The sequence below is a fragment of the Perognathus longimembris genome, chromosome 11 (genome assembly GCF_023159225.1).
Source record: "Perognathus longimembris pacificus isolate PPM17 chromosome 11, ASM2315922v1, whole genome shotgun sequence".
Taxonomy (NCBI): domain Eukaryota; kingdom Metazoa; phylum Chordata; class Mammalia; order Rodentia; family Heteromyidae; genus Perognathus; species Perognathus longimembris.
The window spans coordinates 52,618,773-52,633,455 of record NC_063171.1 but is presented as its reverse complement, the minus strand read 5'-3'; the positions used below and the strand labels follow the sequence as shown (position 1 = coordinate 52,633,455).

Genomic DNA, 14,683 nt, shown 5'->3' with positions numbered 1-14,683 from the left:
AGCCTGCGTCCGGCCGGAAACACAGGCCTGATCCGCCACAACGTTCCGGTTCCGGCTCCGGCTCGGGCTCCGGCTCGCGCCCCGGCTCCAGCCCGACTCCGCAGGCGCGTTTCCGGAGCTGCTATGGGGCCGATGGACTTGGGGCTGGTGGACTGTCACTGTCATCTCTCCGCCCCGGACTTTGACAGCGTACGTGAGAGCAAGGCTCGGCTCGGGGGAGTGGGGAGGTCCCGGCCCGTACCCCCAGATTGTCTTCTTGGAACGAAACCCCAGGTTTTCCTCGGGCCCTGCTCTGTGGCCCTTTGTGACCCGACGGATTTCTTGTTGCACTTCAGTCGTAACTGATTTTTCTTTCGGATCACCACAAAGATTGTGCGTGCGGTCTCTGGTTTCTGGATCCCTTTCTCCTATTTCCCCGGTTTATTCCAGGCCCGAGTTTACCGGACTCCCCATATATGAGACACGTGGATTCCAGGAGTGGTGGGGGAGAGAAGCAAACCAAAGACTAAGACACACAGAAACACACGCATACACACATGGAGCTAGCAAACAAAAGACTGATAATCGAGAAGAAGTGGGTGTGTATTTCAGGAGGGGGGGGGGAATTTATGAGGTGATATTTAAGTCTGGGAAGCCAGTTAGCCAAGCAAGGGGAATCCATGTGTTGGGTGAGGAAAGCTGACAGGTTGTAGCCCCCACACCCTGCAAGACAGCATAGAATTTAGCCTAGTTACCAGAAAGCTGGATGATCCTGATGAACTATTAACATAGTGGAATGAAACTGCACTTGAGAGGTTTGCAAGGAATGAGAGACATAGATCTATAATAAATTTGGATCACACAAGAAGCACAACTCAAATCCATTAAAGTTTGTGTTCTTAAGAAAAACTGGTAACAAAAGGGGGGGGAAGCTGACAAGATCTAATATCTATTTGAAGACCATTTTGTTGCAGCGTGGCAAATGGATAAGTACCATGATGACAGCAGGGGAGTCAGAGAGAGACAGGGTGTGTGTGTGTGTGTGTGTGTGTGTGTGTGTGTGTGTGTGTGTGTGTGTGTGTGTGTGTGTGTGTGTTTAGGGGCTCAAACTCAGGGCCTGGGCACTGTCCTTGAGCTTTTCTGCTCAGGGCTAACACTCTACCACCTTGAGCCATAGTGCCACTTCCAGTTTTTGTTGGTTAATTGGAGCTAAGAGTCTCATGGACTTTCCTGCCTGGGCTGGCTTTGAACCACAATCCTCAGTTCTCAGCTTCCCGAATATCTAATACAGGTATGAGCCACCAGTGCCTGGCTTCAAGGTATATTTTAGAAATGAAATTCACAGCTGAGGAATTGGATGTGGAAGCAAAGGTAAAGGAGGGATTAAGATGATTCTGCTGTTGGGAGGTGTAGGGAAAAGTTGGAGCTGTTTGCAGAGATGAAATCCAAGAATGGATGGAAATGGGGTGGATGGAAATAGGCCGAAGGGATAGTTTGTGGGGAGAGAAGATTTATGTCAGGAAACATTGGAAAGCCTGATCCCACCATAGTGGAGAGATTATATAACTATGTGAATCATGATTTCAGGGGAGAATTACAAGCTAGAGGTAAAAGTTGAGGATTCTGTATAATGATATTTTAAACCACAAGAACAGATGAAATCACTTCAGGCAAGTGTAGAGAGAAGAGTAGAGGGTCCTGAAGTCCAAAAGAGGAAGGAAAGCCAGCCAATGAGACTAGAAAGTAACCACCAGGGAAAGATGATGTTGTAGAAGCCAAGAATGGGAAACAGGACAAGCAGGAAAGAGTAGACAGTGAGGGATCCAAAAGCTGCTGAAGAATGGAGTGAGAGGAGGACAGAGAACTGTCCTTTATTATTTGGTATTAGGGGTATCTGTTTAATGCAGTGGGAACAAGGGCCAGACTGCTGAAAGAGTAAAGGGCAGCTAGGTCAGTGGAGTCTTTTCACTTTTATCCACCCTGATGCCATTCTTTATGATGCCTCGACTACATTGATATACACAGCCAGAGACCAGTTACTAATTCACCTAAAATAATTGTGGTTACTTATGTTTATTTTAGGATCTGGATGATGTATTGGAGAAAGCCAAGAAAGTAAGTCAGTATCTGTAAAATTATCCTCCCTCTTTTTTTCTTTTTGTTTTCTTCTAGTTTCAAGTTGTTTTAGCTTGATACTATGTTGTTACATCCACACTGCATGTATAAACAAGTAGCATTTATTAAGTGGTTACTATGTGTTAGTCACTAATCTAAGACCTTTTCTGAGAAAGCTGCTATTTTACAGCTTTGTTTGATAGATGAAACAAAGGCCTAGAAATTTGTAACTAGTCCAAAGACACAAAGTAGTAAAGAGATAGAAGAGATAGGTTAGTATGAGTTCAAAACATGGTCCTATGTCCACTGTGCTTACACTAAAGAATGAATTGCTCCATCTGTTACTTTTTAAATTCACAGCATTATGGTGATCTGTGATATAAAAGCTTTCTCAAACATTTTGATTTGTTAGAGAAAATGATCCTTATTTTAGTTGTGTTCATGAAGTTAACTGCAACTAACATTTGGCTCTTCCCAGAAAGTGACAGCTTCATGAAAGGATTGCTAGTTTTTACATATAGCCAGGTTTTACTGTGGAAGTTAATTAGGCACAAGGACTTTGTGCCCTATTTAATTATACAGACCCAGTGACCTTAGGCATGTGATTTGACTCCATCCAGAACTCTGACTTCTGATTGAATTACTTATGAATTCAATTTATATTTAATGATATACCATTATGTTCTTTAAACATAAGGCTTGGACATAGGAAGTACTCAGTGGTAGCCATTTTGATTATATTACTAGAGCTCGGGAGAACAAGAATCATAAAATTTACAGAAACTTTCAATTTTTATTTAATTTATATAAAACATTATTTGACTCTCTGTCTCTGCGGGGACGGTGTGTGTGTGTGTATGTGTGTGTGTGTGTGTGTGTGTGTGTGTGTCCGTCCCTTTCTCTTTTTCAGGCCAACATCATGGCTCTTGTGGTAGTTGCTGAACATTCAGGAGAATTTGAAAAGATTATACAACTTTCCGAAAGGTGCTAATTTTAATTAAGATTTTTGTTTTGTTTGCTGTATTGCCCAAGCAGGTCTTGAACTCACAGACTCAGGCAATTTCCATCCATTAACCTAGATTTTATTATTATAAAGAGTTCCTAATAGGCCAGGAGGCATGGCTCAAGTGATAGCACAAAATCCTGAGTTCAAACCGCAGTATTGCCAAAAGAAAAAGAGCTGCTAATAAATCTACTGTTGGACTAATGATGTCAATGATCTATTATATTTTTGTGTCCATACTGGGACTTGAATTTAGGGCCTCTTGCCCTCACTTGGCTTTTTTGCTCAAGGCTGGCCCTCTACCACTTGAGCTATACCCCTACTTCCTGCTTTTTGGTGGTTAATTGGAGATAAGTTTCAGAGATGTTTCCTGCCTTGGCTGGCTTTGAATTGCAATCATTAAATCTCAGCCTTCTCAGCAGCTGTGATTACATATATGAGCCACCAGTGCAGATGTGTTTTAAAAGAGAATGAGGGGGGTGGGGAAAGCACAACATCATAGCCCTAAAAAGAGATTCTTCTGTAATTGTTCAAATGATATTATAGTCTCCTAGAAAACCCCCTGATTTCTTAATTTGTTCTGCATTTTTAGGTACAGTGGGTTCATCCTGCCATGTTTGGGTGTTCACCCAGTTCAAGGTCTTTCACCAGAAGACCAAAGAGGTGTCACATTAGAGGTATCTATGCATTCAAAGCAAAACAATTAAAAATAACTTTTCCCTAGTAACCTATTTCTAATTTATATCCTAAGAAAAATTATCTAAGAGAAAAAAACTACCTTCTTTCATAAAGATGTTTGTTATGATATTGTTGTAGGAAAGAAAAATGGAAAGAGCCTAGAGGTTCAGAATTATAGAAGTCATTACTTTGTAGAGTTGTAAAATTTATAGAAAATGGGGATTATCTACTATATTTTACCTCCCTCTTCTTAATTCTCTCTTAGTCTGATAATCCTCAGTAGAAGTACTTTGCCACCCACATATCCTAAAAATAAAATCTACAAAGTCGATTTTTTTTCTTTATTTGGAAAACAGTTATAACCTTTTTTCCCCCCACAAAATAGTTCAGAAATCACCCATGGCCATTTTCCACGTGTTTGTCTTTCCCCTGCTTTAGAATCAAACTGTGACAGGGCTCATACTCTTAGATGGGAAATGTGGTATGAATAAAATCCATTGTCCACAGTTCCATGTGGTATTTATTGTTTGTATTGTTGAACTTTTAGGCCTAGCAAGACCACAAAGACAAAAGAGATCAATGAAATAAAGGGTTATTGCTACTATACATGTATTTCCAAAAATATTCTAAGAGGGTAGAATGCAGGACAGTCCCCCAAACTCAAGCGTGGTGGTTACCACCTGGTGACTCACTTCTCTCTCAGCTGTTACAGGAAATCCAAATTATACCTCCTCTCAGAGATGTCTCCTACATGGGAGGCAATGTGTAAGTGGGAAGCTTCATAAAAAGTCAGATGTGTGATATGTTTTTACTTAGATTTATAGTCACAATTATAAAAAGTACTGTTCCTAGTCCACTGACTGGTTGGATATTAAATGTATGTGAAGCACCAGCGTAGCATAGGCACATAATATAATCTCGTTGATTATTACATCTTTTCTCTTTCCATATTAACAAATACAATTTTTTTCTCTCCTAGGATCTGGACGTAGCTTTACCTATTATCGAGAATTATAAGGATCGGTTGTTGGCAATTGGAGAGGTAAAGACCCATTAGCTGATCAAATAACTTCTAATCTATATCTGTATATGATATATGAGCATAATCCGTAGTTCAGTTTCAATGACTGTAACTGACTTTAATAATTATATTTGCCTTGTTTCAGCTAACTATTAACTTGTTGGTATTTTGTCAGTGAGCAAGAATATTTGGGGGCTGGGGATATGGCCTAGTGGTAAGAGTGCTTGCCTCATATACTTGAGGCCCTGGATTCAATTCCCCAGCACCACATATACAGAAAATGGCCAGAAGTGCACTGTGGCTCAAGTGGCAGAGTGCTAGCCTTGAGCAAAAAGAAGCCAGGGACATTGCTCAGGCCCTGAGCCCAAGCCCCAGGACTGGCCAAAAAAAAAAAAAAAGAATATTTAGAGATGAAACTATACAAAGCCTAACATAGGCTTGTCTTAATAGGAAAAAGCCATGCTAGTAGTATTTCTAATACTTGCTTTTTTTTTCTTTTGCTCAAATTATTATTCCAGTGAGTCAAAATTGTGTGTGTATGTGTTTGTGTGTGTGTGTATGTGTGTGTCACTTCACAAGTAATTTTAAAGCAAGTTTAAGTAGGCTAGCATTTTCAGTTAAGGGCCATTTCATTTAAATTATTTATAATGGTAGAGCATTTTAATCGCTTAGTAAAAATGCCATTTCTTATTGAAGATGAAAGATAAGAATAATGATTAAATTCAGAACATAGGTTATGGAATGCATTGAAAATAGTATCAAAGAAAGCAGACATCTGAACTCTACTGTCCAGTGCAGTGAACATTTAAAATACGACTGTTCCAAATTCAGATGTGCTAAAAGTGTAAAACACAGTGGATTTCAAATTTTTAGTTCTCCCTCCCCTAAAGATATAAAATAACTCAAATATTTGCAGTGATTACAAATTAAAGTAGTATTTTAGATCTGTTGAGCTGCATATTATTAAAATTAATTTAATTCTTGTTATTTTTAATGTGACTACTATAAAATGCATAAGGTTACATGTGGCTTCTATTTGTGGCTCATGTTATATCTGTATTAGGTATTAGTACCTCTTTGAGGGGTGGTCATTAAAGCATAAATGCCTAATTCTCTTATTTTTCTGTTATAGGTTGGACTAGATTTCTCCCCCAGATTTGCTGGCACTCAAGAAGAGAAGGAAGAGCAAAGACAAGTTTTAATCAGACAGGTCCAGTTAGCCAAAAGACTAAACTTGCCTTTGTAGGTGAATTAATCATCCTTCTGTGCTAATAGCAAAAAAGAAAATTAAGCTAGGTGCTGGTGGCTCACACCTGTAATCCTAGCTACTCAGGAGGCTGGGAGCTGAGGATTGCGGTTTGAAGCCAGCTGGAGCAGGAAAGTCTGTGAAACTCTTATCTCCGATAAACTGCTCAGAAAAAGCCACAAGTGTTGTGGCTCAAGTGGTAGAGCACTAGCCTTGAGCCTAAAGAGGCTCAGGGACAGCTCCTAGGCCCTGAGTTCAAGCCCCAGGTTCATAAAAAAAAAAAAAATCAAATCAAATAATAATCAAAGAGTCCTCCAGAAATGGAGCCCTCAAGTGGCAGAGTGCTAGCCTTGAGCAAAAAGAAGCCAGGGACAGTGCTCAGGCCCTGAGTTGAAGCCCCAGGACTGACAAAAAAAAAGAAAAAAAAAAACAGAAATGGAGCCCTATGCCTCTTTTTCTCTGTGTTGCTGTGATACATTAAAAATATTTTGTAGGGCTGGGGATATAGCCTAGTGGCAAGAGTGCCTGCCTCGGATACACGAGGCCCTAGGTTCGATTCCCCAGCACCACATATACAGAAAACGTCCAGAAGTGGCGCTGTGGCTCAAGTGGCAGAGTGCTAGCCTTGAGCGGGAAGAAGCCAGGGACAGTGCTCAGGCCCTGAGTCCAAGGCCCAGGACTGGCCAAAAAAAAAAAAAAATATATTTTGTAATAATTCAGGTTCAAGCAATATTTTCAAAACTAAAAAGAATCTTGTTGTTAAACAGAAATGTCCACTCACGCTCAGCGGGAAGACCTACCATCAGCCTCCTACAGGAACAAGGTATTTATGTTTTTGAGGAAAATGTGCCTAATGTTCAAGTTTTGCAATTCCAGTTCAGAGTTCCATAGAGAAAACTGTATTTTAATCTTAATGGGGCAAGAGTAGAGATGGAAATCAGCAAAGGTGATCTTGCCCATCAGACTATTGTTTACAAGGATTTTAGTGTGACCGAGCAAATGAAAACTTAAATCAAGTAATTAAAAAAAATGTTTTGGTATGTCTACAGTACCGGGGCTTGAACTCAGGACCTGTGTTCTTTCATGGCTTTTATATTTAAGGCTGATGCTCTACCACTTAAGCCACACCTCTATGTCTGGCTTTTTGCTGGTTAATTGGAGATTAGAGGCTCACATATTTGTCTACCTGGGCTGGCTTCAAGTCTTGACTCCCAGATCTCAGGTTCCCAAGTGGCTAGGCTTACAGGCACGAATCACCTGTACCTGCTTTAAATTCCTTAATTCAAAAATTAGCCCCTCTAGGGGCTGGGAATGTGGCCTAGTGGCAAGAGTCCTTGCCTCGTATACATGAAGCTCTGGGTTCGATTCCTCAGCACCACATTCATAGAAAATGGCCAGAAGTGGCGCTGTGGCTCTAGTGGCAGAGTGCTAGCCTTGAGCAAGAAGAAGCCAGGGACAGTACTCAGGCCCAGTCCAAGGCCCAGGACTGGCAAAAAAGAAAAAAAAAAGAAAAGAAACGAGAGTTGGTAGGGCTGTGAGTATAGCTCAATGGCAAAGAGCTTACCTAGCACAGGCCAGGCTTGTTTATGTGGTGATGATCCCCAAACCACATGAACAAAGGAGTGAATTGGTCATTTAATTTGTGAGCCATTTAGCTCTGTCTTTCTTCTACCATTTTTGTTGGGAAAATCAGCTTGACTGCCTAAAGTTCTGTTAAAAATGATAATTTGACAATTCGCAGACTTATAGACAGGAAGCTTAAATAATTTAAATTTTATGATTAAAAATTTAATAATTCTGAAGGTTAAGTTTATTTTTCCACTCTTTGAACACTGTATAATTATCCTTTAGAAGTCATAGAATCTCATCTTTATTTCCTAATGACAATCACCCACTTAAGTTTTCAGATCTCCTTTGTTGGGTTTGAGTAGTGAAGAACCTCTTGTTAAGGAATGAACTAGAACTCTGCTGTGTCTTTCATTTGGGAGGTGCTGACAAGGTGCTGCTGCATGCGTTTGATGGTCGTCCATCCATAGCCATGGAAGGAGTAAGAGCTGGATTCTTCTTCTCAATCCCACCTTCCATCATAAGAAGCGGACAGGTAAATTCTTCCATTAAAACCTACCCAACACTTGGTAACCAGGGGCCATTCTTATGATCATCTCTCAAATGCTTTTCTGTCTGTGTTTTCTTCACTGTACAAACATTCACAAAAAGGATATAGTAGTTGGGTGCTGGTGGCTCACACCTGTAATACTAGCTACTCAGGTGGCTGAGATCCAAAGACTGCAGTTCCAGGCCAACTCTTATCTCCAACTAACCACCAGAAAATTGGAAATGGAGCTGTGTCTCAAAGTGGTAGAACACTAGCCTTGAGCAAAAGAGCTCCGGTGTGGGGACTGCTTTCTCTGCTCCGGCTCAAATTCTTATTTTCTCTCTTATTATCCTCGCATCGCCTTCTCCCCCAACCCTCGGCCTGCAGGTTTGTCGGGGTGAGACGTGGGGATGTCTCCGTCCTGGCGGGCGCGCGACCCGCGTGGCAATGTGACCGCTATCCTACTCTGGAAGCAACGGACATAGACCACGGGTCAGCTTCTGAGAGCGAACTAACTTTATTGAGAGAGGGGCAAGGGTAGATGATCAGGGGAAGGGGGTTGGCCAGGATTCCCATAGGCCGCGAGCTGTCAGGTGACCTCCAAGGGGCTGGTCACTTGACCTCCAAGGGGCTGGTCACTTGACCTCCAGGGCGGGGCTGGTAGGCGCCAGGCTGGCTGCCAGCTAGGTCGGGGGTCTCTTATCGGACCGGTTTCTCCAGATTCCAATGTAGAGAGGATGGAAGGGCTGCATTCCCCAGCTGGGGGAGGTGCCTCAGGCCCCTTCCATCTAGGGGGGAAGATGGACCCCAACACTCCGGGACAGTGCCCAGGCCCTGAGTTCAAGCCCCACAACCAACCAAAAAAAAAAAAAAGGATATAATGTCAGGTACCAGTGGCTCACATCTGTAATCCTACCTACTTAGGAGGCTGAGATCTGACGATCATGGTTCAAAGCCAGACTGGGCAGGAAAGTCTATGAGACCCATATCTCCAATTAATCACCAAAAAAAAGAAGGAAGGATGGAAGGAAGAAAGGAAGGAAGGAAGGAAGGAAGGAAGGAAGGAAGGAAGGAAGGAAGGAAGGAAGGAAGGAAGGAAGGAAGGAAGGAAGGAAAGAAGGAAGGAAGGAAGGAAGGAAGGAAGGAAGGAAGGAAGGAAGGAAGGAAGGAAGGAAAAGCAGAAATGGAGCTGTGGCTCAAATGGTAGAGTGCTAGCTTTGAGAAAACCAAAAACTTAATGACAAAATTCTTGCTATACTAGTAACATTTCAAAAGTTAATCTCAATTCTCAGTGCAGGTGCTGGTGGTCCACACCTATAATCCTATAATCCTAGCTATTCAGGAGGCTGTGATCTGAGGAACATGGTTCAAAGCCAGCCCTGGCAGGAAAGTTCGTGAGATTCTTACCCGCAATAAGCTACTCAGAAAAAGATAGAAATGATGCTGTGACTTAAGTGATAAAGCACTAGCCTGGAGCAAAAGAAGAAGGACAGCACCCAAACCCTGAGTTCAAGCCCCAGAACCGGCAAAAAGAAAAAGAAAAAGAAAAAAACACTGTGGCAATGGCAAAAGAAGTGACAAGTCTCTTCCTTGCATAATGCAGTGGGCGTATATGATATCAAATGTTTGAATGTCTTGCCTGGGTATGCCTTATTTTTTTCATTATATGTTTATTATCTTTAAGTAGTTGTACAGAGGAGTAACCACTTAACAAATGATATATGCCTATTTTTGTTATGGTTACTACACTTTGGTTCCCCAAAAGCTTTGGGCTGTGTTTGGCAATGAGTGTGTATATTTTAACATAACTGTTAATAGTGGAATATTGTCCACACAGTAAGCATTTGGTAGCATTTACCAGTTGAATATTAAAACATGATTTTTAGATTCTTGCAAAATAAGAGGCATTTCTCATGCTTTAAACTTTATTTTCTCCAAGAAGCAGAAACTTGTGAAACAGTTGCCTTTAACTTCTATCTGCTTAGAAACAGATTCTCCTGCACTAGGACCAGAAAAACAAGTAAGTGTTTTTCTAATGTCTACATCACTTAGATTGTAGCTTTCATTTGAGCTGTTTTCAGTTTGGTTGTGTTTTGCTTTATAGTATAAATACAATGGAATCCTAATTCTTGGTTGAAGGTTCATATTAACTTTGAGTTCTTTTCCAAATAACTGTTGTGCTCCAGAGAATAGGATTTGGTAGGGGTCATAGCCTAATTTACATAATAACAATCTTTTTTTTTTTTTTTTTTTTTTTGGCCAGTCCTGGGCCTTGGACTCAGAGCCTGCTGAGCACTGTCCCTGGCTTCTTCCCGCTCAAGGCTAGCACTCTGCCACTTGAGCCACAGCGCCGCTTCTGGCCGTTTTCTGTATATGTGGTGCTGGGGAATCAAACCTAGGGCCTCGTGTATCCGAGGCAGGCACTCTTGCCACTAGGCTATATCCCCAGACCCATAATAACAATCTTAAGTGTAGTAAAAACAGTTTCTGAAATCAGAAAGACTTCAGTTCTATTATCTACCATCTGACTTTGTATATATCACTTAAATCTGTCTGAAATGTATTCATTTATAAAGAATGAATAAAATAATGTCACACTTTAAAGACTATGTTGTGCATCACATGAAGTGATCTATGTAGAAGTGCCTAGCAGTGACTGGTCTATAGCAGGTGATCAAGAAGTGTTCATTTTTCTTCTTTCAATTAGCATATTGTACTGAAATCTTATTTCTTCCAGTACAAGTATTGATAAAACCATACATTTATTTATGTAATCTTTAATGTAGTGTGATATTTTGTTATTATAGACTACAGAGTCATATTTTAAGTTTGTTACTTTTTCATATTGCCACTGTTTTTTATTATAATTTTCTAAATTGGAGCCACAGTCTCTGCTTTATTTGCTTTAGATAGTGCCTATTACACTTAATGTGCAATTTAAAAAGACCTGGCACTGCCCACCAGATCTTTTTCTCCCTGTCTGTTAGAGAAGTGGCACTAGAGAGTTATGAGTCTATTTTTTAGAAGTAGTAGCAATTAGATATAGTAGCAAAGGATAATTACTTGTGATTGAAATGGATATTTGATCAAGTCCAGCTATTTACATTATAAGAATGAAAAAGATACATAAATGAAAAATAGAAGACTGGAATGTCAGTTATTTTTATTTGGGTGTATAACAGGTAGTATAGAATTGCAGTCCTGTTTAAAATGGAAAAAAAGATCTAACACTTTTTTCACTAAACAGGAGTAATTTTTATTTTGGGTGTGCCAATCCTGGGGCTTGAACTCAGGGTCTGAGCATTGTTCCTGAGCTTTTGTGCTCAAGGCAAGTGCTCTACCATTTGAGCCACAGTTTCACTCTTGACTTTTTGGTAGTTCATTGAAGAGTTTCACAGCCTTTCCTGCCAGGCTCTCTTTTCAAACTGCAATCCTCCTATCTCAGCCTCCTAAATAGTTAGGATTGCAGGCGTGAGCACTGATGCCTTTCCCAGGAATAAATCTTGAATACAATTGCAACTCCTCTTTTTTTTTTTTTTTTTTTTTTGTGCCAGTCCTGTGGCTTGAATTCAGGGCCTGGGGACTGTGCTCGACCAATAAGCCACAGCTCCACTTCTGGCTTTTTAGTGGTTAATTGGAGAAAAGAGTGTCATGGACTTTCCTGCCTGGGCTGGCTTCGAACCATGATCCTCACATCACAACCTCTTGAGTAGCTAGGGTTACTAGCTGGCATCAGGCGCAAGCCAATTTTATATTTGTATTTAGTCAATCGGTTTGCTATAAACCAAGTTTGTAGCAAGGTACTCAATAAACACTTATTACGAAACTTGTTCTGAGCATGATGACTCTTGGTTATAATTCCAGCACTTGAGGGCCAGGCTGTGCTATATAGCATGACCCTTTCTCAAGAAAGAGAGTGAGAGTGAGGAGGGAGGGAGGAAAGGAGGGACGGAGGGACAGAGGGAGGGAGGGAGGAAGGAAGGAAGGAAGGAAGGAAGGAAGGAAGGAAGGAAGGAAGGAAGGAAGGAAGGAAAAAGCTAGATATAGAAAACAAAAGAATCATAAGCATGAAAATAAACTGTCACTGAAAAGTTAGCACCATAGTATAGTAAGTAGGTAGGAACATAAAGTGAAGTCCTAGTGCTTGGGTCTAACTCAGGTGGGCTTCTTTCTACGCTGATTAGGACTCCTTCTTGCCTGTTAAATGGGACATTAATGCTAATTGTGCTTAGAGTTATTTTTGAGGATTAAATGAGATATTCCATGAGAAACAGAACAAAATCTCATCTACTAAAAGCTACTAAATATAAGGAGCAATGTAGACTTAGAATCTTATAGTCAATGTAACAGCCATACTTTTCTCTCTCAATACCTGCCCCAATTTAAAACTGCTAATAAAATAAAAATAAAAAATAAAAATAAAAATAAAAGTAAAAATAAAAGCCAGATACTGGTGGCTCATGTCTGTAATCCTAGCTACTCAGGAGGCTGAGATCTGAGGATCGTAGTTTGAAACCAGCCTGGGCAGGAAAGTCTGTGAGGCTCTTACCTCCAATTAATTACCCCCCCTTCCAAAAAAAAGGCAGAAGTAGAGCTGTGACTCAAGTGAGCACTAGCCTTGGGCAAAAAATCAAAAAACAAAACAACAACAACAAAAAACCCTCAAGGACAACACCCAGGCTTTGACTTCAAACCCCAGAACCAATACAAAATAAAGAAAAAAAAATAAGTGAAACAAAACATTATATATGTGTGTGAAAAATAAAAAGGGGTTCATCAGTTTTCTTATCAACTCATTTTCTTCTGTTTAGCTAGTCTCTAAGGATTTGCCTCCTTGAGTATGGTGTTAGGATTGCATTCTGTTTCGCTCTGTTTCAGACACGGAACGAGCCCTCCAACATTTCTGTTTCTGCGGAGTATATTGCCCAAGTGAAAGGGATCTCGGTGGAAGAAGTTATACAAGTGACAACACAAAATGCCTTGAAACTGTTTCCCAAACTGCGACATCTGCTCCAGAAATAGCAGCAAAACCACCCATTGCAGGACAACAGTAGGGGGCAGAATTTGAAAAAAAAGGAAAGGTAGATTATAAATCTGTTTTGAAGAAGCCTATAGAGATACCAACTATAGTTTCAGATAAATTATCTTAGAAACAGGTCAACTGAAACCTTAAGTTCTGACTCTAGTCTCTGCTACTTTTCATTTAGCCAAGTCCTGGCAAGAGACTGGGAAAACATTGCTTGCTTTTTCTTATGCAGCCCACTAAATAGAGCCACCATGAGCCATGTGAATCAGTCACTTCTGGAAAGGGGCTCCACCAGGTAAGACATGGCACCCCTGTGATTGTGATAAGAGGAGAGCAGGCCAAGCTCCAATCCATTCTTGCTTGGCTTTCATAGGATTTAACCAATAAAGGATGTGTCAGTTTCTTATACTACCAGAAATCTCTTTTCTGAGTTTATAAAATTGGGATTTTAGTATTTTCTTTAAAAGCAAAATGTAAAGATTTTCACATTGTCCTTAGATTTTTTTTTACTTATGAGGCCAATGCCTTGTATAGTCATTATTAAATAACGAAGCCTAAAAGTTTACTTATTAAACTGATTTTAAGTTCCCATCTAAATTTTGTCAAAAATTTCAAATGTAAATGGCACTATTAAAAATGAGTTTGACTTTCTTTGAATGTGGCAATATTTTACATTAAAAAAAAGCTTATGTGTAAAAAGTTCTTCAGCCACGTGCTGGTGGCTCCTGCCTATAATCTAGCTACTAAAGAGGGAAAGATTTAGAATCAAGGTTAGAAGCTATCCTGAGCAGAAAACTGCATCAGATTCTTATCTCCAATTAGCCTTCAAAAAGCCGAAAGCAGGGCTGGGGTATGTGGCTTGGCAGTAGAGTGCTTGCCTAGCATGCATGAAGCCCTTGGTTCCATTCCTCAGTATGACATAAACAGAAAAAGCCGGAAGTGGTGCTGTGGCTCTAGTGGTAGAGTGCTGCCTTTGAGCAAAAGAAGCTCAAGGACAGTGCTCAAGTCCTGAGTTCAAGCCCCAGGACTGACCAAAAAAAAAGCTGGAAGTGGAACTGTGACTCAAATTGTAAGAACATTAGCCTTGCTTGAAAATGCCAAGCAAGAGAATGAAAACCTGAGTTCAAGCCCCAGTACTGGCTAAAAAAAAAAAAATTAGTTCTGCAGATAGATGATGGTGATGGCTGCCCAACAATGTGAATGTACTTAATGCCATGACACCATGGCATTGGACAATACAGCAGTCTAGCTTGGGAATGCTGACAATGGTGCCTGCCCGGTCTAGCCCCAGCGGCTAGGCTGGTGAAATCATTATGGATCTAGTTCAGTGTCAGGAGTTGGTATTCTCAACCCCACTGCAGAAGGTTCAGATTTTTTTTTTTTAACATTTGAGGACTGTTACAGGGTTTGAGGGAGGAGATTCCAAGTCCCTCCCAGAGTCCACCACTCAGAGACAGTCTCAAGCAAAAAGATGGGTTTATTGGGGAAGCAAAAAGTGAACTGACCAGCTAGGGACACAG

At 40.7% G+C, this 14,683-nt stretch overlaps 1 protein-coding gene across 3 annotated transcripts; it reads left to right on the top strand.

Annotated features, from left to right (window-relative positions):
- The first annotated feature begins 48 nt into the window (after positions 1 to 48).
- On the top strand, positions 49 to 13,310 carry Tatdn3 (TatD DNase domain containing 3). 3 transcript variants are annotated; one of them, XM_048357047.1, is made up of 10 exons: positions 49 to 189; positions 2,062 to 2,094; positions 3,005 to 3,078; positions 3,690 to 3,774; positions 4,755 to 4,817; positions 5,929 to 6,038; positions 6,810 to 6,865; positions 8,031 to 8,143; positions 10,080 to 10,157; positions 13,016 to 13,310. In XM_048357047.1, exons 1-10 carry the CDS (start codon positions 124 to 126, stop codon positions 13,157 to 13,159), a joined length of 822 nt encoding a protein of 273 aa, XP_048213004.1. In that variant the 5' UTR covers positions 49 to 123; the 3' UTR covers positions 13,160 to 13,310. The 3 variants fall into 3 exon arrangements, with proteins under 3 accessions (XP_048213004.1, XP_048213003.1, XP_048213005.1); XM_048357046.1 differs by having other exon boundaries at positions 10,077 to 10,157; XM_048357048.1 differs by lacking the exon at positions 6,810 to 6,865 and having other exon boundaries at positions 8,032 to 8,143; positions 10,077 to 10,157.
- Positions 13,311 to 14,683: the final 1,373 nt, after the last annotated feature.

Coding starts and splice junctions, on each gene's coding strand:
- Tatdn3 (XM_048357046.1), top strand. CDS start 124: ATGGGGCCGATGGACTTGGGGCTGGTGGACTGTCACTGTCATCTCTCC. Junction 3,079..3,689: donor ATTATACAACTTTCCGAAAG/GTGCTAATTTTA, acceptor CTGCATTTTTAG/GTACAGTGGGTTCATCCTGC. Junction 4,818..5,928: donor GGTTGTTGGCAATTGGAGAG/GTAAAGACCCAT, acceptor TTTCTGTTATAG/GTTGGACTAGATTTCTCCCC.